Raw genomic sequence first — 27,325 nt, forward strand, 5'->3', positions numbered from 1 at the left:
TCTTCCAAAGCAACTGTCTTCAGTATGAAATATTCCTTTTTATGTCCCTATGCCACAGCTCAGTGTGGAAACACAAAGAGGGAACTTTGTACTAAGGACTAACTTTGGAAGATACCCACTTGATTTTTACAAACTCAGTCTGCTGAAACCTCATATTAACTTCAGATAAACTTTCATTTTCAGTTCATTTCTGCACAGAGCAAGAGCTGAGCACATTAGGAAGGGAAAACCTGCCTCAATGTTCATATGGGCACCTGACTATTGCTGTCCTGTGTCAAACAAAGAAATTACAAAGTACTCAAGACATAAAACTGCTGCTGTCGATTCAATCGGTTAAACTAGCGTAACATAATAAATAAATGAAACTAAAAAGAACACACCTTCAGATCAAATATGTAACCATTTATTGTTAGAATCGTCCTTTCAATACATAACACAGCTAATACAGATAAAAACAAGATATCACTATTGTATCAAAGGTCCACTGTAAGTTGGATGGTTGCTTAAGAAAAATATAACAAGATTTTTATCTTGAGAAAAATCGCCACGTGGTCATCATTCAGGAAAAAAAATAGAAGGCAAAAAGACTTACAGTATAAAATGTACAGCCACATGATTATATAATATATATAACATTGCACATTATACCAAAAAAAAAAAAAAAGAAACCACACATGAGAAAATAAGTGTACACAATATACAACAAGGCACTGTGGAAGAAAAAAAACCTGCACGCGCATCTTTGGATGGATCTGCCGCCAGCGGAGCTCCACTGAAATGTTGTAGGAATGTCACACTGCAAACAGTCCGACCGAGCAAGTCATTCAAACTAAAACCTGATTGATCGCATCGAATTCTACCACTTATCCCTGCAGTCTTTTAGCACACAATAACTGTGCTGCATCTCGAGAGCTCAATGACATTTTGTGGCTTTTACGCAGTTTTAAGTGCTTTGTAGGTTCAGGGAAGCAAATATAAATGATAGTATGCAGGGTTATTGTTAAAAAAATCTTTTTCTCTGTTACCCTTTTTGGAATAAAAAACATATCAAAAAGCCCAAAGATGACTGCAGTAGCTTTTCATAGACCAAAATATCAGCTACAGGCCACTGACTTTCTTAAAAAGGGCAAACAGAACAATTAAAACCTTGTCGAACCTCATTGGCAAAGCAGGTTAAAGAAATTCCTCTATCACAGAACATGTATTTTTACATTGTTAGATTGATATTGTAATATTTTATAGAAAATAAATTGAGAAACAGTTCATATTTAAAATAACAAGACAGAAATTACTGTTTTTTTGGGCTCATGAATCCAATTAAATTCATCCGTTAAACCACTGCAGAAGAAGACGACACAACCAGATGACGTCATCAAAAGATTTTGCAAGAGTGACTTTAAATTTGGCTAAATTCAACCGCATGTTGTAGCGATACGTGATCTGATGTCGTCTTCTCACTACTGACAGATTCTTAAAAAAAAAAAAAAAAAAATTGCATCTCATACTTGAGTTTAGCTTGAATGACGTGCGCGGTGGGACTTTGCGGTTTTGCGGTGTACAAGTACATTGGTGAGTTAAAAGGGGAACACGGGAGCACCTTCCAGATTCTGCTCACACAGGAACGAGAGTGGTAATCTGATTGGAGTTCGTCCTGCTTTAGTTCAAACAGGCACTTTTGTGTGACCTTCGTATCGTCAGCAAAATCAATCGAAGCGATCAATCACAAACTTGAAATGCTCGAGGCGAGTACAGTTGCATATTATTTACAGTGAACAGATCATCCTGGAGAAAGTTTGTATAGAAGGTCAAGTCCCAGAGTTTTCAAAGCAGAGGAAAAGGCTTTTCAGACTAGCTATTTTCTTTTTCTCCATCTTCTCTGCCTTTTTTTTTTTTTTTTAATTTTCTGTTTTTTTTTTTTACATTCGAACAGCCTGTAGACACAAATCTCTTTAAACTCACTCACACACTCACACACACACACACACACACACACAGGCACACAAACAAAAACCTCAGTAACAAATAGCCCCATCTTGCAACCTTGTAGTGTCGCAGCACGTTAGCATCAAGAAGAAATGAACAGTTTTATTCCAAAACAAAACACAGCCACACTCCAAAGAATTAATGAAACCTTCAGCTGGATTCTTTGGTCTAGAAAACAGTGGGAAGTTGAATCTGTTGCATTTTTTATATTTTGCTCTTACAGGAGCCTCGTAAGTTATGATGAGTAGTTGGTAATTATGTAATTCATTAGCTTAAATGAATCATTTGTGCTCTCCGGTTGTCTTCTTCTTGTCGTTATGGTTCGCTTGCATTTAAAAGTTTATCAGAACTTTTTAAAAAATCTTTGAGATACATGAACACACATCTGGATTTTGCTTTTAAACACAACGTTGTGTTATCTTCGACATTCATTAGATATATATTTAAAGGAACAACAGATTTGTTTCACTGTTACATAACTCTGTTGACATAACCTTAGATTTAAGGTTGATGGTCACTGAGGCCACAAATGACCAATTTAAGGGAAGAACTTATGAAATCTAGTTTCCACATGCCGTCATCACATATATATCACATATTTGATTCTGGTTTAAGCTCAGCATGTTGACTTGTTCACACTCCTCTGCTGATTGATTGCTATCAGATGTCCTACCATCCCTCAGTCTTTGACCTGAGACACTGCAAACCTGCACAATTACATCATTGTGGCACCAGAACTCAGAGCATACCTGCAGGAATTTAAAACACTGTGATCCCAGCAGCTTGTTGTCAACGGCTCATCGCTACGACTTTCTTACTCCTTCCAAAACATACCGGCAACAAACGCCACCATATTTTGAATTTTGTTTGAAATTTTCTGAAGACTTTTCCTGATTTGGTCCACTTGATAGATGGAGATTTATCCACTGTGAACAGCATGCACACAGCTGCAAAGGATTCGGTGCTGCAGACGAGCACAAAAAGCACACAGACAGTGGAGCCGCAGAGAAATTCTCCCTTTTGTTAAGGGAGTTCAGAGGTCTGCTGAACCAATCACAATCGCTCAAGGACACTCAAGCAGGACAGATCCTTGTTGACTCTCAAGATTGAACCGAAAGCAGCTGAAGCTTCCAGCTTGAAATGATGATAATTGTTTCTTTTTGAAGTCCTGATCTATCAGGTGTGGATCTGTAATGTTTTGGAAGAAAAACTTGTCAAAACATGATTTGAGCTAGTTTAAACATTAAGAGCATCGTGGTTTGTCTCCAGCATTCAGAGTCAGTCTGACATGTAAAAAAAAAAAAAAAAGTACAAGCTGCTCTCTCTCTCTCCGGAGCGCAGAGGACGGGCGTCCATGCACGGCCAGGCTGTGGCCACGCTCGACCCTCCGCTACGCTCCGACAGGTGGCCAAAAAAAGTCAAAGGTTTGAAAGGGTGAGTTCACCAGGCGCTGCACTGGCTGCCGTGGCTGCTGACCGACTGACAGTTGCTGTAGCGCTTCTTGACGATCATGCTGATGTAGGCCTTCATCAGCTTGGCGATGTCCATGACCTGCAGAGGAGAGCAGAGTGTCTGTAGTTAATAATGTGTATTTTAATTAACACGCTTTCCATGCCAGGACTCAGTCATACCAGCTCGAATTACACTAAAATTTCCATCAATCTGTCTATGAGGAAACCAGCTATCTCTTAGTCTATCTTGGTCTAGGAATCTTATTTTGGAACTTTCTCATGAGGTACGAACCATTTGGGTTTCGAAGACCAGCTCTCGGCCCTCCACGGCGATCTTGTAAGCGTTGGGCAGCGGAGCTCCGAAGGAGAGAATCTGTTCATACGGGAAAACCTCCAGAGGCCACGGCTCGCCTCGCTTGTACACCGATATGGCCTCCCGACTCACGCCCAACCACAGCTCAGAGGGGAACGCTCCGTCCCGGCACTGAAACGACAAGAAGGAAGGAACATCCTGCGTGATGAAGGCTCATTAACTGTGACAGTAAATACGTTCTGACTTTGAATTGAAGCTGAAAATGAAAGAACTGGTAACACTTCTTCTGTAATGTTCTCACCTCGACGTTGAACAGCGTGGATCCGTATCCCGGCCACTCCTTCGCCAGCGCCATGTATTTGACCATGGCCTGTTCCTGGTTCATCCCCTGCAGTTTCTTCCACTTGTCTATAACGCTGGTTCTCACCGCCGTGACCTCCTCCCTCATCCAGGCCTCCAGGCTGTTCTCCTCTTCCAGCTTCTGCCGACTCAGCGATCCGCTACGGAAGCTCCGCCTCAGCGTTCCCTCCAGGAAGCTCGAGCGTTTCCTCTCAGCCGTCCCCGAGCGGTCGGCCACCGAGCCGTTACCCGGAGCGAACGTCTTGGCGGAGTTCTGCACCCGGGCCCGCAATCGTGCCATGGGGAACACCTGGGACATTTCAGGGATGGTGACCTGGGAGCTGTGGTCACCCAGCAGGTACTGAAGTCTCAGAGCAGCCAGGAACTGAAGAGTCTCTTCAGGAGCAGGATACTGACCACGAATAACTGCTTCATGAGCCTGTAGAGGGACGACAAAGAGAATGTAAGTCAGTAAGCAATGTTTGCTAATCTAATCTTTAAAAACTGCTGATGATGTAGTCAAAGAGGAAAATGTTTCATTGACTGAGATTTTTTGATACCTGAGTTTCAGTACGATACTTTTACAATAAGCTTAACTTCTTTTGTCTCAATACCAAGCAGATATACAAGAACTTTACCTAAAATTAATACAGTCGAAAATTAACAACATTATCATTTAAAGAACTGGAATTATCTGACAGAGCTAAAGCCCATTAGTTCCTACTGAAGACGTAAATCTTTGAAAAAACACTATTAAATTTCCAGAAGAAGTCTCAGTAATTTCCTAAAATCTTCTGGCCACTGTTGTTTTTAGCAAACGAAAAAGAAGAAATAGTACATTTGTTCAGTACTATTTTCAGCGGCGGATGAATCCACATTTGGTGCTCTAGTGAGTATTTCTGGCAGCAGGACGGTGTGTGTGGGACTGAGTCTAAACTACAGTGAGTGTGTTCATGGTAATGAAGGAACATGTCACCCAGTGGAGCTGAGTGACTCATTAATGTGCTTTTAATAGTTTTCTGAAAACGACGCGGCACAGAGGAATAAGATAGATCAGGCTTTATATGCACACACACAGTACTTTTTTAGAAGATTAATTCAGTGTTGGTTTTGTTCGTTCTATGAGATTTGGTGACAGACAGAAGGAAAAATATCACCAAAATATCACTTGTTAATAAACAACTAGAAACAATGATACCTGGTAACAAAGTAGTAATTTTTTGACACGGGTCTCTAAAAGACAGAGACTATAAGATGTAGAAATGTGCTGATTCGTGTTTGGATGAGTCAGCTGACTCTCAGTCTGATGGCTCTGCAACTGTTGTACCTGTTCAAACATGAAGGCAAACTCCACGCTGTCTTTAGGAACATTGTCTGTGTCCAGGAAGCAGTAGAGCTTGAAATAAAACTTCCAGCCGGTGTTTTGTTCGTCTGGGCTCGCTGAAAGCCTGGAAGACGGAGAGTATGAATGAATGAATGTTAGTTTTGTGTCCATCACACGCAATAATACAACATATAAATAACAACTTGACGACTGACATTCATGTTCTAAAGACAACAACATGCTGTATGTCATATATATGGAGAAAAACATGTATCACACAGAATAAATAAGAACAAGAATAAATGCTTCTGACACACACACACAAACACACACACAGTGGAACATACTTTTCAAACTTGGCGAGCACGTCGGCCACCACCGTGCGGCTCTCGATGGCTTTCTCTGTGGTGTCGTTGTGTTCAAACAGAGCAAACATGTTCCTGCTGTCCTCCATGGCCAGACCACGGATCAGTTTTTCCACCACCTGAGACACACACACACACACACACACACACACACACACACACACACACACACACACACACACACACACACACACACACAGAATAAGATACAAACAGCCAACACTTTTAGAGGCACTGCCTAATAAAATATGCAAATCAGATCAAACAACACTTTAAATCATCTTTTTTGAAAAACATCTTGGTTAAAACACAAAGATATCTGCACTAAAATGTCAAATCAATCACCAAAAGAAGATGCAAGGAAAAACTGAAGAATGATACTTTTAAGAGGGTTGTAGATACATCTGTCATACTTCAAAACATGAATTTAAAAAATGAGTTTTGGTGCAGATACCAAAACAGCATTTTTTCAGTACCTTACTTTGAGGAATATATGAATATTTCTCTGCAAAACCTTTTTTTAAATGATCCAAATTCAACCAGATCTGACCATAGATGCCACCTTTCAGTACTTTTGATGCTTCTGATCACTTCTTAAAAAGTAATGAGGGTCATTAAGAGTGTTGTGAACTACCGTGGCTAAACACCACCTTCAGAAACTCAGCGTATTGATATAAAAACCATACTGTCCTACACTCAGCTGACACTTCTAAATAAAAAAACAACGACGTATGAAGAATAGATCGATCCCAGCATCCCCTGCAGCCACCCACCTCTCCGGCGGTGGTGTGCGAGTTGATGGTGATCTTGCAGGAGCCTCCTCCGTGACAGTGCACGGTGGTGCTCATGTCCTGGCGTGCCACGATGGACCGGATCTCCTCCTGCGACGGGACGTTCTCCCTGGCTCGAGTCTTCCTCAGAGAGTCGAGGGCGAAGGCGGCGTAGCGCTCCATCTCCGTGCCGGGGAAGAGCTCTCGAGTCCTGCAGGGAGAGATTTTGATTGTCAGTGTGAGAGATTATGCTGACATTATGAGGCTGATGTGGATGCTGAAGCTTCAGTCATATCCAACAAAACTCAATCTTCTGTAACGGTAAACATGCCCAGATGTTGACCTCACCTCTTCAGGTGGAACTTGAGGTATCTGAGGATGCTCCTGGTCGGTACGAAGGTGCAGGACATGCAGGCCACGATCTTCCAGCTGCAGAGGTTCCCGGGGCTGCCGGGCTGCAGCGGCCGCGTCGTCTGCTTGATCAGCTGGCAGTAGAGCTCGTCCCGCAGCGGTTTGAGCTCCTGGCCGGTCTGCAGGATGCCCTGGATGATGGGCACCGGGTCGGCCACGCCCTCCAGGTGCTGCAGAGAGCTGAACACCTTGAGGGCTTCCTCCTGCAGCGTGGTGTAACTTCTGTTCCTCGGAGCTGAGCAGAACCGAGGGGAAGACGTTAGTGATGTGATGCTACCTTGTCTAGTCTGCAGTATTGTTTTTTTAATGTCTTTTTAATGCAGGGAGAAAGTAATTCCAAACTCCCTTTAAAATTATATCAATTTAATTTTGCTTTGCTAGTGGCAAAACTTGTGAGACGTTTTAAAAACTATTCTTAATTGTTAAATGTCTTCTGGTTAATTCTGCATTAAAATGAAGTCATTATGTTCCAACAGTTCTTTTCTATGTGATAATGTTTCTATCCTCCATCTGTTCTTTTATGTTCCTCGTTATGTTTTCCCAGTGTGTAACCACCTCTTTTAATCACTCAATACTCAACACCTTTCAGTCTCAAATCTCAAGTGTAATAAGTGTGATATTGTAGTACTAGACAGCACACATAATGGAGAAGTTGAACCGGATTAATTCATATCAAAGCTGGGGAAGATGTGCGTTTGGAAATCATAGTCACATATTATGCTCATGACCTGTGTGAACTCCCTTTTAGAAAGGACGTAGTTTAAGTACTTATGACTGAAATCCTGTTAGCAACAGCCGTTTAGAGGCAGGGGGGTAAAATCTAACGCTGCCTCTTATAATGTCTGGATTCAAAAACAGAGAGGGGGAAAAAAATAGTCGAAGCAATTCAAAAACCCACATTTTTAAAGACTCCACCTCTTTAAAAATACAAGTTTATGAATGTGATGGCCGTATTTATGCAATGAGGTGACTTTGAACCTAAATTTTACCCTAATTATCATGTAAAAATATATGCTGGCTTATTTGAAGTACAATAATAAGTTAAGAAAGAAAGATTTCCAGAAATTAACAGAGCAGCTTGGGACTGGAATCAGTATTATAATAATATGACAGACTGAGTGTCTGACTGTTGCGTCTGTGCGACTCACCGGTGAGGTGGATGTCTCCGTAGGGCAGCGGCAGCAGTGGTGAGTGCAGCGGGTGGTGGCTGTAGCGCAGGATGGGGTTCCTCTTGTAGATCTGCTCCACCACTTCCGAGTTCAGACAGTTCTCCTACAGAGAGCAGAGAGGAGCCTGACGTCAGCGCAAAGCCCTGCGGACTATCTGAAGGGTTTTAACTGGGGAGAAGGTAGTTTGGAACGACAATATCCGACGTCTTTGAGCTCTATCTGGAGTGTGTTTCTTTGCTGTTGTGGTCATTTAAGACACGCGTCGATGAGACTTAAGACAAGCATGTCAGGTGAAGAACAGACTCTAAATGAACCATGAATGTGACTGTATCTGTTTATTTGTATTTGCCTTCTGTTAGTCAAATGACCTGACCAAAGACTCAATTTCCGTTGAAGCGGCGTCCTACCTTGATGTCCTGGATGAGCTGCTGGGTCGGCGTGTCGATGGGCGCTTTGGTGTCGATGACGTTCTGGATGGAGTTGGCCCAACGCGTTGCCTCGTTCAGCAGCTTACAGTAGAGGCGGTACGAGTGTTTACGGCCGTACACGATCACGTTCCAGTAGCCTGTCAGGAAGAAGAGACGAAAAAATGAACATGGCAAAAGTACAATTGTTTCTGAATAAGCGAATGGACTTCAGGGCAAAAAGGAAGCATGGAAGTGTCACGTTAGGCCACATGTATCCTGTTTAAATACAGATTTTAGGCTTTCAGAACTCTGATTCAGTGTGAAATATGCAAATTACAGATGTAAGAAACCAGAATATGAATCCATTTCTTACCGGTCTCTTTAAAGACCTTTTCGTCGGGCTGAACCACTGAGCAAAGGCTGTTGAGCACCAGCGTTCCCAGCTTCAGGGCGTTGCGCTCTGAGCTCTTATAGTAGTCCAGGGAATTGTGGGTAAGCAGGAACCAACGCTTCTTCAGCTTCAGCGAAGCCTTGCTGCTGTTCTTCATCTCCTTGTGCAGCCAGCCTGTTAGAAATAAAGAGGTTAGATAATATTCATGTTGCTAGAAGTTTGTTTTTTTATTGCAAATCCTTGAAATTACAAAAAAATGACAAAGTTGCAGGTTATTGTGATAAAACCTGCATATTAAATTAAATAAATTGGACATTTTTGTCCTCCACTTTAATTGTTTTTCTGTCAGAGATTTTCTGTCAGCTCAGAATTGCTTTTTCAGATTTTTTAATGTTTCTTTAAACTCATAAAAATGTACACAAAATGTATGGAGTTTGGTGTAGACTGCCACATATGTAAACCTGCAGATTTATAAATCTGCAAAGTGCAAACACCTGCAAATCACAACTCTTTGCTTCATCTGCAACACACCAAAACACTTATAATACAATAAATTGATGTTTTCTTATCCAGTGTTGTAGGAATAACCTGCTCACCTATAAACATACAGTATCTCATATGACAAAATTCAGCCATGAATTTTCTTTTTCTGTATGTTTTAACTTTGAATTTAAAATACAGAGAAAGTAAGAAAAGCACAGAACTAAGATTATGATTAATGACAGACGGTCACAATAAGAAAGGATGAAGAATGACTAAGTGACTGCGTTGGCACCTCGGATGATGAACTCCTGTCCGTCGACGCGGGTGTCTCCCTTGGAGCGCTGCAGCAGAGTGATCCAGTGGTGCATCTCCTCAGGCGTGTCAGCGTTGCAGTGCAGCACGCGGTTCGCAGTGATCATGACAAAGGAGTTCGGCCTGTGATGGTTCAGAAATGCAGTTAATGGTAAAAATAAGAAGAGAGACGAGAGTCCGCACAGCTGACGCTTCCAAAATCCCTGACCAGTAACAAACTCTCTCATCATCTGGTTGACAGTAGAGGGAAAAACAACATCAAGAAACTTTGATTTTTAAATGAGTTGAATTGAATATGAATATAAGAGCAGCTCCCTCTAGTGGCTGAGTTGAAAATAAAATAAGGATGTGACGTGGGAGGTGAGTTACAAAAAGTTAAAAATAGCTTAACATTTTGAAAGATTTTAGAAAGGCCTTTTAATTTTGAGCTGAACTGTAACTTTGTGCACCATTTTTGCCAGAAGCATTATGGAGCAAATACAGTAACAGGACACCATGTTGCAAATATGATGGATATGAAACCTAATGTGATAAATCCACTAGTTGAGGTGCTGAAACCAAACAGGCCTCGATGAAGAGTTTCGGCTTTTATTTAACGGGAATGTTTTGATTCTTTTGTTCTGTTAAAGAATGTTAAACCGTGTGTGTGAAAAACATTTTAACACTCTGGAGATGTGACGTGATGTTTGATGCAGGTTCTCACCTCTCTGGATTATCTGACGCACAAACCGAATCGATCATCCCCACATCCAGCGTTCCCTGAAAAGAAAGAGAGAGAGAAAGGTTCAGTAACAGTGTTCAAGGTGCGGATAATGAGTTTGACCTTCCTCTGCCCCGTGGAAACCAATTATCTCTCTCTTTCTCTCTCTCTCACACACACACATACACACACACACACACACACAGAGAAGCAGCAACATGTTCACTAACAGGTACAACACTGAAAAAAAAGGATGAGGCATTTTTAAAACATCTAGTGTGTTGAAAATGCCTCATCCTTGATATCTCTGCTTCTGCTGCATCGATTTCAAATCTTCTTTTTAAAAAAAAAAAAAAAAAATGTCCATCAGCAGTCTATCAATGTTACAGGAGTATAAAACTGAATCTGTGGAGTACTATTTTAACTTGAGGGTTGAATTAGAGGTCTTCACGGGTCCACTTGGGTCCCCGGAACCAAGTCGGGTGGGGTCTGGCAGAGTATTGGGTCTGTGTGTCAAAATACCAAACACCAGAGTAGGTGTGACCCTGACCTCAACTTGACTATAGGAGATTTTGTTATTAACTTGAGACGGAGAGTGTAGTGAGCAGTGAAGTGTAGGAAACATGTTGCTGCTCTGATTATGGATTCGTCCATATCAGAATGAGTGTATATAGTCTCATACTTGCTCATAGACTAAAGGAAACAATAGAAACAACTGCAGGTTCTGGTTAATTCTGCGATCAGTCAGTCTAACGTGTTATTTACAGCTAACATCTGTTCAGTCTGTACATAAATGTGTGTGAATAATCAATACCATTTTTTTTTACTTTGCGTTACACGTTGACCTCAACATTTATAATTTTCTCAGTGTTGTTTTAAATGTTAAATTGTTGTTTTTTTTTCCTTCCACAAAATGCTCTGCATACAATACTACAACTCCTTTTCCAACAATGCTTTGCGTTACTGGCGTTACTCACCACAGCGTTCTGGGGGTTGGCCTGCTCGTCGTGCATCTCTCTGATCTCCTGCTCTGTGGAGCTGTGCACCTGACTCAGCACGCTGAACCACTGACTGTAACCATGGAGACAACATCAGCATCAGCATCGAGACATTAAGGTAATGACAGCAGCAGCAGCCGATCAGCTGATTATTTTAAAAAATGACTCCAAACGATTCATCGATTATCAAAATAGTTGGTGATTAATTTAACAGTTGACAACTAATCAATTAATTGACTAATTGTTGCAGTAAACAACAGGGACATTAAACATATGTGTGTGTGTACATATAAAGGTAGAAATGAGGGTGATTCTGTGTTCAGACTGATCTGGCTCTTCTGTTGGCTCATACAGAGAGAAGCTGACCCTGTAAACCTGCTGCCAACACACACACACACACACACATAAACACACACACACACAAACACACACACACACACACACACACAAACACACACACACACAGTTCATCTTCCTGTCAAGGCAGATACTATGTGGAGGAAGTGGACTGTCCCCTCTGAGAGGAAATCAATGCGTTGCCCGGGGCAACCAGCACACCGACCCCTTAGTGGCGATACCTCCTCCTCTCTATTCTGTCTGTGACTGTGTGTGTGTTTAAACCAAAAATGTGGAAAAAACAAGACAAGAAGGAGTTCGAGAGAAAGAAAGAGCAGCAGTGTAATAATGATATAACCTTTAAGTTAATAATAATTATAATATATAAAGAATGTAAATGTGTTTTCAGTAATAAAGTGATTGTGTTGTCTTTCTACTGACAGCATGAACAATATCAGCCAATACAAAAAAAAGGTCTGAAAGTGCATCATTTATGAAGCAGTTATGACTGCATCCTTGCATGAAAGGTGTTCTACAAATAAGGTTAATAGAAATACTTGACCCCACATGTTATTTGCCAGTATATTGAGCTTATCGCTACCTTACTTGAGTCATATTCATACATAAACACACACTCTGCAGACTCACCTGGCATCCTCGGCAGACTCTGCGATCAGATGGTAGGTCCTCTCTGTCATCACAATGTCGATGCCATTCTCCTTACCAGTGTTATCAATGATTTCTCTGTAGATCACAAAAAAAAAAAAAAAATGCCTTACAAAATGATTGAATCTGAATATATTAAGGTAAATCCCCTCCTAATTTTACTATAGTAGAGGAGATGGGGAAAGGTTGGCCCACTACATTTCATTAAAGGACAAATAATTCTCAAAGTCACCACTGGGACACAATCAAAGGATGTAAATTTATTGAATAAGACTATAACTGTTCTTAAAAAACTGTTTTTACTTTGTATTTCTAGCCGACATATAATGGTGCATTTACCATGGAGTCAGCATCTAGTGGCCATTAGAAGAACTGCATCATGAGACGCTTTGCACTGACATCAAGATCCATAAAACGTCTATAATTATCACATCAATACTTAGTGAGATAATGTTTATTGTAACGGCTCGATCCATTCATTTCTTTAATTCTGGCTCTCAGCCTACATAACTGCATGCTTATAGGTTTTTCCAACATCTCATGACAATCCAATCCTGTTTTTTAATTGCTTACTTCTGTTTTTCTTTTCATATAAAGTGTATAAAGGGAATTCTATCAGTAGTATAAATTTCTTCAGCAATGCACAAAAGTAACTCTAAATTATGTTTTTGAAGGTGGTCTGACCTTTGTAGGAAAATAATATTTACCCCCTGCATAGTGTTAAGAAGGCAACTAGGGGTTTTGTATTCTAACTCTACATCGCACCCATGGTTGATTTCCTTCCTTACTTAGCACTGTGCATGTCCAGCACCCCTTTTATCTTGTCTTCGTTGTCGTTCTCGAAGTACATGAGCTTGCTCTGCCGCAGCACGAACCAGCGGCGCTTCCAGTTTCGGCGAGACAGCGTAGACGAGCCCCCTCCCTTCTTGTGCAGCCAGCCCTGCTTCAGGGCCTCCTGCTTGGCCCGAAACCACAGGAAGGTCTCATCCTTTAGCACGCACCAGCGCCGCTTCCACGTGTTCATCAGGCCGCCTGGAGAGGAAAAATATGAGATTTTTTTTACTCTTGTTCACAGTCTACTGCCAAATCTCTGAGGAGGAAGGCCGTGACTGAAGGGCGGCACAGAGAGATGTTAGATATCAAATAGTCAGTTTGATGCATGCGATCACCTGGAGGGCAGAATTTGATGTGAGGATTGAAAATAGAGGGAGAGAAATCCAACTATTACTACAAATCTTATTACAAAAGAATGATACTGTCCTATTGAGGGACAAGTATTCATTTATTTGTTCAATGCACACTGATCAACATTTTGGTTTGATGTGTTGTTCAGGTGTCCTCATTTAAGATACTTCAGCAGGTAGGGTCTTTGAGGAAACCAGTTTAGTTTGTTTAACAAATATAATGAAGGAATTACCTTTGATGTAAAGGAAGCTGTGGAAGTATGGAAGCGTGACGCAGCTGTAGACCGAGTCTCTCCGATACGACAGCTCATCATCGGTGTCGAACCTGTCGAAGTCGTCCTCGCTGTCCTCAAACTGGAATAAAAACAAAGGAAATTAGAAGAACTACACTCCAAGATGTTTGAGATTAGAAGAACTGGATGTAGCCATTTGTAGCGCTGCAGTACTTCAAGCATTATTTTTGTTCTGTAAAGCTCTTTATAAGAGAAAAACTGGTAATGTACAGTAAGGATGGCGTCTTATGTAAACTGCCTTTGCAGTCTTGGTCCTTCTAGTTGAAAAAGGTTTCAACTCTGAGCAGATAAAGCGCAGGGACAAGCCTTTCCATCTGAACCATCGACAACGAAAATGGGCAAAAGTCTACAAATTCTTGTTGCTGACCATCCAAGACTTGTTTGATCCTTCAGACAGTTTTGAGGAACAGTGCATCATGTAGAGGTTCAAGTAAGGTTTCTGTTAAAACTGCATTTTTGATAACGTAACTACAAGTATGTGTTCCCCAGCAAGAGTAAGATGCAGTTCACACACACACAAAAAAAGAGAAAACCTCAAGTATGATTGAAGTCAGAGCTGCAGGGGGACAAGAGGGGAAATTTTTAGGTAGGCTCACCGACTAAATGATTACAAATCTTAATTGGTTTCTAAATGGACTGCCCTACATACAGTCAGCAGTAGAAGCTATGCCACAGCATTCATAAGATTAGTTCTGAGCAAAATCCACTGATAAAGACAGTGAGATGTAGTTGAAAGCCCTGGAAACGTTAGAGGACCTTGAAATAAGATTGTTTCGTCGAACTAATTAAGTATTAAGTCTCACTGTCGCCTCGTTAAGAACAGCAACCTGGCGGTAACTGACTGTTGGGGATGAATATCTTGACTATGACTCAACCCACCGATGACTGAGCGCCCTCCGAGCTGAAGCGGTACGCCCCTGAGCTGTTGTAGGTGCCCACAGATCCGCGGTAGTCTGGAGACCACTGTCCGCTGCGAGGGTTGGAGAAGGCCACGCTGCCGCTGGACACGATGGCGCCCTCGTCGTAGTCGTCCTGGTCGTAGTCCGAATCCTCATCTGGCGGTATGAGCTCCACCAGGTCGTCGGACTGAGCCTCGGACGAAGCCTGGGGGTGGCAGTAGGCCGAGTCCCCGCTGGACGAGGCGCTGTGGCAGGCTGGAGGCACCGGCGGTAAAGGCAGCGGCTGGTGAAGCAGGGTGGTCGGCGGCAGCGGTGGGATCACACCGTCGTTGGCGTACGGGTCTTCTTCGGATGAGTCGTCGCTCGTCCGGATCCCGCTCGTCCGCTGGCCGTCCGAGTGGCCGTGCTCACTCGGGTTTGGTGAGTCTTTGAAGGCCTCATCATCAGCGCCAAACCCTTCATCAACCTCCTCTTCGTCGTTGCCTCTCCTGCGTCCGCCCTCCTTCTCCTTTTCTTCTCCTTCTCTGACACCCAAGGAGCTCTCGATGTTCCTCACGCACTCGTCGATCTCGTCGAAGTTCAGCGAGTCGAGGAACTGCTGCGCCGCCTTGCAGGCTTCGTCTTCCAGCCGCCTGAGCTCCTGGTCGCGGAGGAGCTGCAGGCGGTTCAAGGAGGCCTCGGTCAAGGAGAGCTCCTGACGCTCCTTCTGCCTCTGCAGAGATTGAATCTCCCGCTCCAGCCGCAGGATCTCCTCCACCTGAGACGCCTCGTGAGGACGGATTGCCTCCGCTTCAGACGCCTCCTCGAAGACCTCTGATGACTCCAGCTCCTCCGGAGGCTCCGGCAGTGTTGCGGCTGCTGCTGACAGCTGAGACTGAGCCAGAACCAGGGAGGCTAGCTCTTCAGCACAATGCACCTCCTCAAGTCTGCTGGCCTCCTCAGCCTGAGGACAGAAAAAAACACATAAATCAAAATATAAATCTGATGGATTCTGAACTTAAACTGAATGTTCTCAAGGCACCAGAATCCATTGAGGATACAATCAGTTTTTTGGCAGACCTTATTTTCTCAAAATGGGCGCAATCATTTCAACTTATTCCAACTGTGTGCAGCAATGCTTTTAAGATACTAACACAAATGTCTACAAAATTCTTGAAACGAGTTGATTTAAAATAATCCTGTTGCATTGAACACTTTTTTCCTTTACTTGTTAGCTTAACTTTTAGATCTAAATAACAAGTCAAATACAGTTTTAAAAAAATGTTCCTTAATAATCATTTTCATCGTACCTCTCTGGTGAGTCTCTCAGCCTCCAGCCTCTGTCTCTCCCTGCACAGACACAGACAGACATCAGCTGACAGAAACAGGTGCTAAACGGAGGGTAAAACATTTCTTATTCTGGGCCCGTCTCTGTGTGTTGTGCACTTCTTGTGTTCTTTAACAGGAATATTGCATAGCCCCAGGTTTGATGTGTGCTAATTAGCTAAAAGAATGAAGATCTTGAAACTAGAGTTTGACACAGGGACCTTCCTTTAAAGACTGGGCTTTAAGATCAGATAATAAAGTTGCATTTTTCCAAACAGAATTACAATTAATCACATGATCACGAACCAACTGCCTCACAATGAACGTAGAGTTTTAGGAACAGTTACCCACCCACACACTGGGAATATGTAGAACAGTAAAAATGTTAAAATGTTATTGCCTGGATTTACATAACAGTTCCACTAACTACTCCTTTAACCCGACTAGCCCACCTCTCCTTCTCCTCCTCCATCCTCCTGTGGCGCTCCTCTTCCTCCCTCCTCCTCCTCTCCACCAGCAGCTGGCTGTACTCCCGGCGGGCCAGCTGGCCTCGCACACGTTTCTGGAAGGTGAGCGCTGCCCAGCGGAGCAGAAGGAACTTCCTCCTCCAGTAGAAAGCCCGGTAGTTCTTCTGAATGACCACGATGCACTGCAGCAGCTTCCTGTACTGCTTCCTGCACGCAGGACAGCGTAGACAAAAATACTGTCAGTGAACCCAGATGGTGACGTTTAAATACTGCTGTGAACGTGGCATATCGGGTCGTACCTGGCTATGTAGCCCATGACGTGGGCTTGGATGATCATGGCTGCTCTCAGGACCTCCACCTCCCTCTGCTTCTCCAGACGATGCTCCAGAGACTCCCGGAGAAAGACCTGAGGAGGAGGAGGAGGAGGAGGGAGGAAACGAGGAGAGGAGGGGAGGAAGGATGTAAGGAGAGAGAGAAAAAGAGGTAAAGAAGAAGATTGTAACATTTAAATGAAGGTTTAGAAGGAGCGTGACAAAGGAAAATACAACTTTGACGACTCCAAATCAGGCTGAGATGAAGGTTTACGTGGATGTTCATTGGTTAAACATCTCATTGTTTTTTTTTTCATGGCAACTGATGACACAACTGCACATTTTAAAGATGTTTTTTGTATGAATGAGTTATTTACTGCTTTATTTCTTCAACGCTGACATGTTTGAATATGTAACAGTTCTATAAATATATGTGTGATGAAACTATATCAAATAAGCACAACAAAAATGGAAACACACTGTGTGAAATATCACACAAAGACAAAAGAAAAGAAGATTTACGACATTCTCCACCGACACACCGTGGAGAGGTTTGTGCTTAACATAGCACATCCATTAAAGACGCTGTATTACACACACGTTATGAATAAAAGATTTACATGTGAACAGAATTAAAAAGAGACAGTCCCTCCTTTTTTCTATAACATCGCCGTTTAACAGACACTCCCTTCCAGGAGAGCGACTGAACTGAACAAAGCAGCCGACGCAAATCAAATCCAGATCCTCCTCTCCTTTTGTTCGAGCCGCTAAAGACCACAGATTACCGCGGCAAGTGATTTCGGCTACATCACTCTGTGAAAAGACCGATCTTACAGGCACTTAGTGCAGCTGCCTGCTATAGGAGCCAAGCTGTCGTCCATTGATAGAGAAACTGGGCCCACTCAGGGCCGCCGGGGGTTAATCCGATTAGGGAGGGAGGAAAATGAGATATGGGACGTGGTCTCGGGCGAGAGAGACGGTGGGGAAATGTCACGGTGCTACAGGGGTTCAGGAGCACAGATTGCCTTTCTCCTGTTGAATGATGTACCGTGTGTGTGTGTGTGTGTGTGTGTGTGTGTGTGTGTGTGTGTGTGTGTGTGTGTGTTGTTGGCTGAGCGACAGAGTGTTGAATCCTCAGCGGTGAAACACTAATGAGATTTTCAGGGGGAAATGTAAACTCGTTAGGGTGATTTGGACGTCACTGACAAGCAGGTTAATTAACAAGGAAACATGCAGTACATGCCAAAGCACGTGCACACACACACACACACACACACACACACACACACTAGTGGATTTAAAAGCTTCTGAAACAGCATTTAAAGCATCTGGGCAGATTAAAACTCTATTCATTCACTCTGCGCTAAAGATGGAAACTTGTAGACCATTAATAAAAGAAGTATTCAAAGCAAAGGTAGCCACCAACATGGAAAGAATTATCTTGCTGAACAGTTGCCGCTGTGTCCACAAGCAGTAACTATAGAATAATGGTAGGTGCTAAAATAAATGAGATTAGATTTGTCTAAATCTCAATCAAATAAAGAATATTAAACTGAAAGTGATTTAAAAATGTTTTTAAACAACCTCAAAGGTAAAATTTATAATAAAACTATACAAGAGTGCAAACATTTAAAGACAATATCCTCCGCTTCTCTTCCCCTGATCTGGATTTCTCTTCAGTTTCAGTTCTGGCTGACAGTGATCATGTGAGCAGGTGTTACAAGGCTGCGTCCACATTGGCCGCATTACTTAAAGCACAGGTGGTACGATTCAAAATATTCCCCCACCACCAACAACTTCTTTATCTCGCAACCAGCGCTCTTAATAATTTAACCTAATAGTTTATTATTATAGCTATATTTGCCAATGAATGCATAGAATAAGATATGATAATAATACAACTTTTGTTTGTTTGGGCCTTAATCGGCTGTAAGAAAGCTAAAGCTAACCTACTATTTAGCCAGCATTGCCGAAGGACTAATTTCGGTAAAGTTAACGTTGCTACATATGAATCTGGACTGAATTCATCGTTCGGATGTTTTTATGAAGAAATATGTGTAGGTGATTTAGTAAAAGTAGTTATGTGTTGAAAATATAGTCATCATGTGCCATTAAAATACAGGTTATTCTCTATTAAACTTGATTTTTCAGTGAAATTTAACCACTATTCCAGTTTTCACAGACTTAATTGTGTGGTGAGCTTTATCAGCTGCTCTACCAAGAAACTGGAAGTAAAACAGGAAGTTAAATCAGAAGCCTCTGCTCCATGACATTAATTTTACTTTTTTCGATCGCTTTCTGACCGACCAGGTTCTGCTAAGAGTGTGATTAATGAAATCATAAACTAGCAAGTTATTCCTTCTGGTTTAATGAGCAACTCCACACAGGCTGTCACATCCAGACTGTGGAGGTCGGACAGAAGTGTTATGTGTTTGTTTGCTTCCTGATTTATTTCATACTAGTGTTTTAAGACTGAATAACTTCCACATCCACACAAACTAATTACACCTGTCAGACCGTGATTAACCCAAACATCATCGCACTTGAGAGGGCAACACATACATCTATTTTTACTCATTTGAATAAAATTTGACTGTAACAGCTGAAATTAAAGACAAAAATGACTTTATAAGGAGATCTTGCAGAGTTCCTTCTAAAATGTAGTAAAGTACAAGTGAAACGTAGAAATCCTGAGGCCTTTGTTTAATTTCTTTAAAAATAAACAGTGTTTTATAATAAAACACAAAGACATAAAGTAAAAAGCTTGTGGGGAACGGCTCTTTGTTCGTCCTCACAATGCACGATCAGATTTATGTCCCCACAATGTGATTAAAACAATTCAACACACACAAACAAAGTGAGACACACACACACACACACACACACACACGCTCACTTTATTTTAACAACTTCAAACATGATTCACACATGCATAAAAAGTGCGGCCTCTTGTACGAGTGCACACATTTACATCCCAATGAATTGAACAACTAATCCTTTTTAATCATTACTATGCTAATTAGTGGAGCGAAAGCCTCCCTAAGCCTCGGTGCACTTTTTGATTCTTGCTGTCGGGGCCTTCAGGGAGCGTCGCTCGCCGTGACAGGTCGGCCCCGTGGAGAGAACAGAATCCTGGGAGAAGCAAGCGGGCCCACATCACTTCCAAGAAATTAAGTTTGTGGCTATAAAAAAAACTAACAAACAAACAACAAAAAAAAAAGCCCCGTTCTCCCAGACAACAGTCAGGACATGTGCCAGCTGAAAGCAGCTGGAGGCGGCGTAAATCTGACTGCGAGAGGCAGCGGGACAAAGTAGACGAATCCCTCGGAGAGAGATAGAATTGATTTAATGCTTTACAGACAGTCGCAGCGGCAGGAACCGCTTTCAGACACGCTGCTGACACCGCCAAGGTTAGAGGCTCTACAAAAGGGCTTTCAGGTGACGTAACACGCCCCCTGGTGGCAGCCATATTGGATGTTCTAAAGAAAAGTCTGCAAGTGTGTTTCTGTCAAAAAGTGATTGAAACCAACAAAGACTTGACAGACTCATAAACTTTACCACCGAGTAATCACACAGTCAACACACTGAACCACGTCTCTGTAATGACTACAGTTCTGGCGGTTGACCCCGCGATCCCTGCGACAACGCCAATTATCACGTGTTTTTGTACCAAAACAAACATGGACGGCAGCCAGCTGCTTGCACTGTTTATATGCAGAGCGATTTGTGATGAAAAGGCTGTTCAGCTCTTTGATTTGATCTTGTAGAGACATTTGTTCTCATTTCAGTTGTCCAGCGCTCTCTTTCACACCTCACCTCTTCTTCTTCTTCTTCTGTTTATTTACCGGTACGTCTCCCTCTGTGATACTCAAGTGATGTCTTCCGTCGCAAAAATATCAAACTTGTTTTTAAAACTCTTTGAGAACGACTGGCAGCGACTAGATCTGCAGACTTCAGATTAAAGTCTTTACACTTTATGATTTCATCAACACCAACTGACCTCCACCATCGTCACGCACGAATCAGATTCACAATCAGCTCAATAGACACTGTCTCAACCATGTAATGCTAAAAAAAAGAATATGTTCCCATCAGTCTTACAAGTATAACGTTATTTTGTGCCATTTTTCAAATACCTGGTATAACATTCAGGGTTTTTTTGTGTAGAAATTGATAAAAGCATGAAAGACTAGTGAATTCAGGTGATACTTGTTCCACTTTAACGCTGTAGCTCTGACTTTTAATTCAGTTTCTTGGGCCATTGTTGGTTTCTGGACAAACAGACACACACACATAAAGCATTCATCCACACACACACACACACACACACACACACACACACACACACACACACACACACACACACACACACATACACTTCCTCCACTGCTGTCACCTCCTGCAGCATCACATGGTCATGCTGTGATTAGGGATCTGTGTCCCCCATCTGTCATTTCCCCACAGAAATACTCACACACACACACACACACACACACGGGCAGCAGGTATATTCTTTCTGATTCAGTGTAGTGGAAGAAGACAGTGATAGACTGAAGGGATGTAAGCTGGATCCAATAACGTTGAATTCCATGCTTCAGGTGCTCTAAACTTCAATTATTCATGATCTCTCTCTCACACACACACACACACACACACACACGCACACACACGCAGCCTGCAGTCATACAGGTACCTGCGCTCTGGAATGGTTTCATCAAACTGGATTTGTAAAACCCATGAAGCCAAATTAAGCCTTGAGGGGAGCAGAGTTCAGCCAAAATGGATTGGCGTCCCCCGGGCGGCGAGACAAGTCCGCATCCAATCACATTCCATATTAGCTCGGAGAATACGGATCAGCCGGTGCGAGCCGGAGGCAGAACGAGAACGGCAGGACATTCAGAAGCTCGTGGTGGTTTGACAGGAAAAAAAAGTCAATTCTACTGTAAATAACTGAGCCGAAGGGATTTATTTCACTGCTGAGAGACATGCAAATGGCAGGTTAAAGTCATGAGAAAACCAATTTAAATTAACGGTTGTCGACTTATTTTTTGAATTTGGCAAAGGAGACGTTTTAAAAACATAAATTAAGTTTAATTTCTGCACAGAATGTTTGTATCTGTGCAGTTTTGACTCTTTCTACACGGTCTCTATGTGCAACACAAAGTCAAACTACGCAGTTAAAAAGCAAAGTTAAACACTTTACAGCAGTCCGTCTGCCTCAGAAAACACATTGTTCTGCTGTGATAATGATGATCAGTGCTGATAAAGTCAGTTTGGATCCACTCTGGTATTAAACATATTGATGCTCGGACCAGAATGAATATGATTTGACCTCAGTTTGACTGGTCTCTGTTTTTGTGAACCAGGTTATGGACCTCAAATTCATGGTCAAGGCAAAAATATAGTCCTCAAAAGGGAAATTCATGTGTTCAAATGCAATAAACACATCAAAACAGGACATGAAGATGACATTTTGAGTCATTTTGTAAGAAAAAGAGTCCAAATTCTCTGATTCCAGTTTCTCAAATGGTTTCTTTAGTCCTTTATGAGAGTAAACTGAATATTTTTGGGTTGTTGTGATGGTCGTGATAAAAGAAGACGTTCACAGACAAAACCGCTTCATGTGAGTATGATTAAAAAGTCGAGAACATCTGTCCTCACCTTGGTCTTTCCCAGCTGCCATTCTGCACTGCTGCTGTCGTAGAGATGCAGCAGCTGGACGCAGCGTCCTCTGGGGTCATCTGGCATCAACGGGCCCCGCATCAACACCTTGTACCTGGAAATAAGAGGATTTGATGTGGATTCCTTTGGTATCTGAGTTTCTGTATCAATATATATATGACATAAAACAGAAGATGATGTATGTGTTTATGCATGAGTGGAATAATACGCCGAACATCGACAAACCTGGAGCAGAAGTCTTGGAAAGGTCTCCGGATGGGGAAGCCGGTGCGTCGAATCTTGACCGTCTCCAACATGCCGGAATATCTGAGCTGGTTCAGAACCACCGTCTGGTCGAAATGATCAGGCATCTGGAGGCAGACAGTGATGATGGAAATTTAAACTCAAAACCAGGAGACAGTTGTTGGGTTCAACGTATCGGCCAGATGTGTCATAATGGTGAAAACACAGGCCTGGATTTTCCCAATATTAATTCATTTAGGAATGTAATTGATAGATGAAACTGTTTCTTTTAGGACTGTTTCCAACTGCAAATGTAGTTTTTCTCATTACCAAGTGAGTTAGAGCAAACTATTAATACAAATTTGGCAAAAATGACTCATAAATGAAAATGTTTCCTCTGTGTTGCACAAGCAGCTAAGGATGTAATTGTAGATTTGCTTTCTACTGATAACAAAAGTTTTGAAGTTTAACTATGAAAGTGAAAAGTTTCTTCAGGGACCAAATGCTTTTGCTGAAGGGCCGGATACCACTACTCCAAACTGTCATCTTTCATCTGAAATGGCAACTTTTAGGCCACATATAAATATTATAATAGCTAAAAGGCTGAATATTTCAAGATAAAATAAAATTATGGAAATCCAGGAACAAATATCTAATAAAAGACTTTAATTGTGGAAATACTCTGATAAGTTTAATAAATGACAATATATCTATCGACAGTATCAATGAAAAACTTCTGCAGGTTTCAATTGAAACGCACAAATCTCAAAAGAACGAGAATCTAACAGCATCCTGCAGCATCAGCTGATGATGTAATGAGACACTTTAACACTGCGGGACATTTGTATTAATGTTCCTCTGTAGTCAATGCAGTCTGACGTTCTCACAACACTATTACATCAGTATTGACAATCTAGGATGCCGAACACAATATGTTCCTATTATCCAGCACAGCGTTTGACGTGGGTGCAATTTGTTTCACAGCTGAGGTGATTGATTTTGATTCTGACTCGATTCCTGTTGGACTGTTTACAGCAGTGACAGAGTGCTTTAGTGTGATGAAACTGAACAAACACAACATCTGACGTATGGTCACCTTATACTGTGCCAACAAACACTCGCCTTTTAACACATCCAAGAGACGCAGAGCAACATTATCATCCCATGGGAGTCTTGTTTGTGTCCATCTGATTAGATAGAAGCTCTGGTTTAATCTCCACCAATCTCCTGAGAAAAGTATTTAGCCGCTAGATGTTCCACTTTGTTCACCAGCTAGACTCTAAATCTATCTGTCTGCTGGCTTGGTGGGTTGAGCAGAGCTTGTTTGCTGAAGAAAAGCTACCTGCTGTTCCTTGAAATGAGAGTGTTGAGACTGTACCATTCCTTAAATGTGACATAAAAACCAAAACTATGGGCTAAAAGTGACCAAAAAGGAGCAAAAAGGCCCTTTAAATTCAGACATTTGATTTTATCTCATTCCTCGAGTGCCGAAACAGCCAAACTATGTCATGTGACGTCTGCAGCTAAACCGCACGCCGCTTCCATCCCTTTAAAAACATCCACGCACATTATACGTACGCACATACATCACGCCGCATACCGCTCATGCACAACTTTGAACTCAGAAAGAGACGCGCGTCTGACAGCAACAAATCAACCCCCCCCACCCCTCCCTTCCCAAAAAACACACTTGGCATTGAGATACCATTATTACTTACAGAAGTGCATTCAGAGAAAGCCAGTTTCCTGGGGTGCCCTCTCACCCTGTAACCTCAGTAGGCGTCGGGGGGTCTCAGAATAAGAGGGTGCTTTCATACCCGCTCGTAATGCCCCCTTTATTCAGCGCCCATCTCCCCTGATAGCTCGTTGATGGGCCCATTTGAGCTGCTGAGATGAAGGGAAAGGCCAATTCACAACCAGATCTTGACTGAGTGATTGAATGGCGCCCTTTAACTGCCACTGGCCGCAGAGGAGACCTCATTAGCATAACCCGCATTTGCATACGGCCGGGCTGAAGCAGTACAAAGCCGAGCGGTGTCAGGAAGCTGCCCTCTGCCTCCTGGCTTTCTTTTCTTCCCTGTTTTTTTTTTATCTCCTTCGTTTCCTCTTTTCGCTCAGATTCTGGCTGGTTTTTGGGGACGTCAACAACTGCTGTGTTCAGAGACAGGCGGAGCTTCTTTTTCTCTTTTTTCGTCTCTAGATCTTTTACAGCTGACGGTAAATGAAATTTCTCCTCCTCTGTCTATCTGTCTTTTTTTTTTTTCTCTGAAATGCAATTTGAAGAAGTTTCAAGCTGTGTCAAAGATCTGCAGCCAAAGAGATTGCTTTCTTACTTCAACCGTGACATTTTCTATTTCAGAAAAGTCCATTTTGTTCTTTTTTATTCTGTGTTTCTCATCATGAATAAAAGCTGCCTGACACGAGAATGTATTGCTGAACCCCAAATGATTCTTAAATAGAATAATGTTCTTTGACTTATTACGGGATCCTGTCAAATATGTCAAATGAATACAGCTTTTGTACCTTAAAAAATGAGCTTGGAAGATCCTAAAGTGTTGTTTTATTACAGCAGTATGGCAAGTTAAAGTCAATATATGGCCAAAAGTATGAGGACAGGCCATGTATTCTTGTATATGTTGGTGGAGATTGTTTTCCCTGGTTTGACCACTTAGTTCTGGTGAAAAGAAACTTTTAATGCTGCATACAATCATATGTTAGATGCTCTTATAGTTGAATGGGAGCAAATCTCTGCTGCCAGCATCCAAAATCTGGTGTCAAGCCTTCTCAGAAGAGTTAAGGCCCCACATATTTTTGGTGATGTAGACTAGAATTCATTATGTTTTCTTAAAAGTTTTAGATTGTTTAGCAAATCATGCTACTTTTAGCCATATCCTTCTGACTTAAAGATGTTTTGGGACAATATTCATTAGGAAATTACTCAGTTTCTGGTCTGTATTAATTATAACTCTCCACATTTGGGGAGAATGCCAAGTAAATTGGCTAAAATCCATCAATCATCAGCTCAGAACAACAACAGTGATGTAAATCAGCATCCAGAGACAGACAGACCATCTCTTCTCTACTCATCTCGTCTTCTACAGGGGGCGTGACAACAATAGCCCTGGAGGGTAAACTCAGTGTCTTTCTCAGCCCAACTTCCCTGCTAAAATACTCAGAGCTCAGGGCATTCAGCAGGACAAAAGGGGAGGGGGGGGCGTGACAATTTGCTCCCGAGGGGGTTGGGAACCTGGGGGGTTAGTGTGAAAAAGGCAAACATGGGAAGACAACCAAACTCAGGATGAGCCGTCCACCTCTGTACCACAAGACGACACAGAGCTGTAAAGATGTTTTTTAGTCATTTTTCAGTCTGCATGACTTTCCTATATTGTTCCTGTATTCTATTCATTCACTGATAAGACTGTGAATGCAAACCAACTGTTGGGGATACAAAATAAAATCAAGATTAAACTCCTCCACCATATAGTATATGCAGACCGCAAACCAAAGTGTCAGCTGATTGACTCCCATTCAAAACTCAATGCAGTCCAGCTTTGTCCTGGGACGCTCTGCTGCTCTGCGGTTTACTTGCAGGGCAGCAAATACTTGCAACAGATGTCTGCAGGTATGGTTATTAAATAGCAACAACCACGTTTCTGTTGCATACCTGTTGGTTTGAATCAATAAACCGGACTGAGATGCCCCGGGAAAAGTCATCTTCAATCTCATCTGGAACATCTGGCCAACAATTCCTCAGACTGGTGTGTGCCTAGACACATAAGTCTTTACTGGCTACTTTCCAGTTAGTAATGATATAAGGTTGCAGCAGGTGGCAGCGACAGATAACTGACGTTATGACTCAGAGAGCATGAAATGAGACTTTGGTGAAACAAATACTGCTCAGGTGACCTTTGGTGAGTCTGGTAATATGTTTGGTATAGTACAGAATGTCCACTGATGACATTTAAAGCTATAGTGATTCAAAAAGGGTTGCAACTAATTATTATTTTGAATATCAATTCATTAATTGTTGATTTTACCTTTACAATGATATGAAATTGTGAAAAACACCAATCAAAATTTCTTAGAGTAAGAATGCTTTCAGATTTCTTATCTTGTCTGACCAACAGTCAAACATATATTACATATATTAAACAAGTTTCTACATTTGTTCTACCTTTAAAGTTGAATGCATCGTCTTTGAAGTCCACATTCTTGCTTTAACTGGAGGACTAAGAGCATCTAAAAACCCAGATCTCTGTGGTTTTTTTCTTCTTTGTCAGGAGTCTTGTTTGCTTCTGAGCATCCAGGTCTGAATGTGGGAACCGGCGAGGATTAACACTCACTGCTCAGTAGGGACTCCTTCACTGAATTTTGGGGAATCCCCGGAACAATGTTTCTGGCTCATAGATGGACATAAATCCAACCTAAATCCCTGACCCTGCTGGATTTAAGCTTGACCCAGTTTGGAGGAGGATTCTTGTGAGTTTGAATTTTCTCAGAAACATCAGTGGACACAAAGGAAACCTGCAGAGGAATTCCAGCTC

At 42.1% G+C, this 27,325-nt stretch overlaps 1 protein-coding gene across 1 annotated transcript in view; it reads right to left on the reverse strand.

Annotated features, from left to right (window-relative positions):
- Nucleotides 1-387: 387 nt before the first annotated feature.
- Nucleotides 388-27,325, reverse strand: part of myo10 (myosin X) — a 150,520-nt gene continuing 123,582 nt past the window's right edge. The window contains exons 20-41 of the mRNA XM_044368176.1: nt 22,785-22,909; nt 22,539-22,653; nt 16,866-16,972; nt 16,552-16,773; nt 16,084-16,123; nt 14,775-15,737; nt 13,836-13,956; nt 13,207-13,450; nt 12,401-12,496; nt 11,396-11,489; nt 10,422-10,477; nt 9,699-9,841; nt 8,906-9,097; nt 8,533-8,690; nt 8,105-8,228; nt 6,894-7,191; nt 6,549-6,756; nt 5,758-5,894; nt 5,414-5,534; nt 4,049-4,525; nt 3,727-3,918; nt 388-3,534 (exon numbers count right to left, since the gene is read on the reverse strand). Of these exons, the coding sequence (XP_044224111.1) occupies nt 3,424-3,534; nt 3,727-3,918; nt 4,049-4,525; nt 5,414-5,534; nt 5,758-5,894; nt 6,549-6,756; nt 6,894-7,191; nt 8,105-8,228; nt 8,533-8,690; nt 8,906-9,097; nt 9,699-9,841; nt 10,422-10,477; nt 11,396-11,489; nt 12,401-12,496; nt 13,207-13,450; nt 13,836-13,956; nt 14,775-15,737; nt 16,084-16,123; nt 16,552-16,773; nt 16,866-16,972; nt 22,539-22,653; nt 22,785-22,909 (4,344 nt within the window). The 3' untranslated portion in view covers nt 388-3,423. The remainder of the gene's footprint in view (nt 3,535-3,726; nt 3,919-4,048; nt 4,526-5,413; nt 5,535-5,757; nt 5,895-6,548; nt 6,757-6,893; nt 7,192-8,104; nt 8,229-8,532; nt 8,691-8,905; nt 9,098-9,698; nt 9,842-10,421; nt 10,478-11,395; nt 11,490-12,400; nt 12,497-13,206; nt 13,451-13,835; nt 13,957-14,774; nt 15,738-16,083; nt 16,124-16,551; nt 16,774-16,865; nt 16,973-22,538; nt 22,654-22,784; nt 22,910-27,325) is intronic.

The sequence above is a fragment of the Thunnus albacares genome, chromosome 12, assembly GCF_914725855.1.
Source record: "Thunnus albacares chromosome 12, fThuAlb1.1, whole genome shotgun sequence".
Lineage (NCBI taxonomy): Eukaryota > Metazoa > Chordata > Actinopteri > Scombriformes > Scombridae > Thunnus > Thunnus albacares.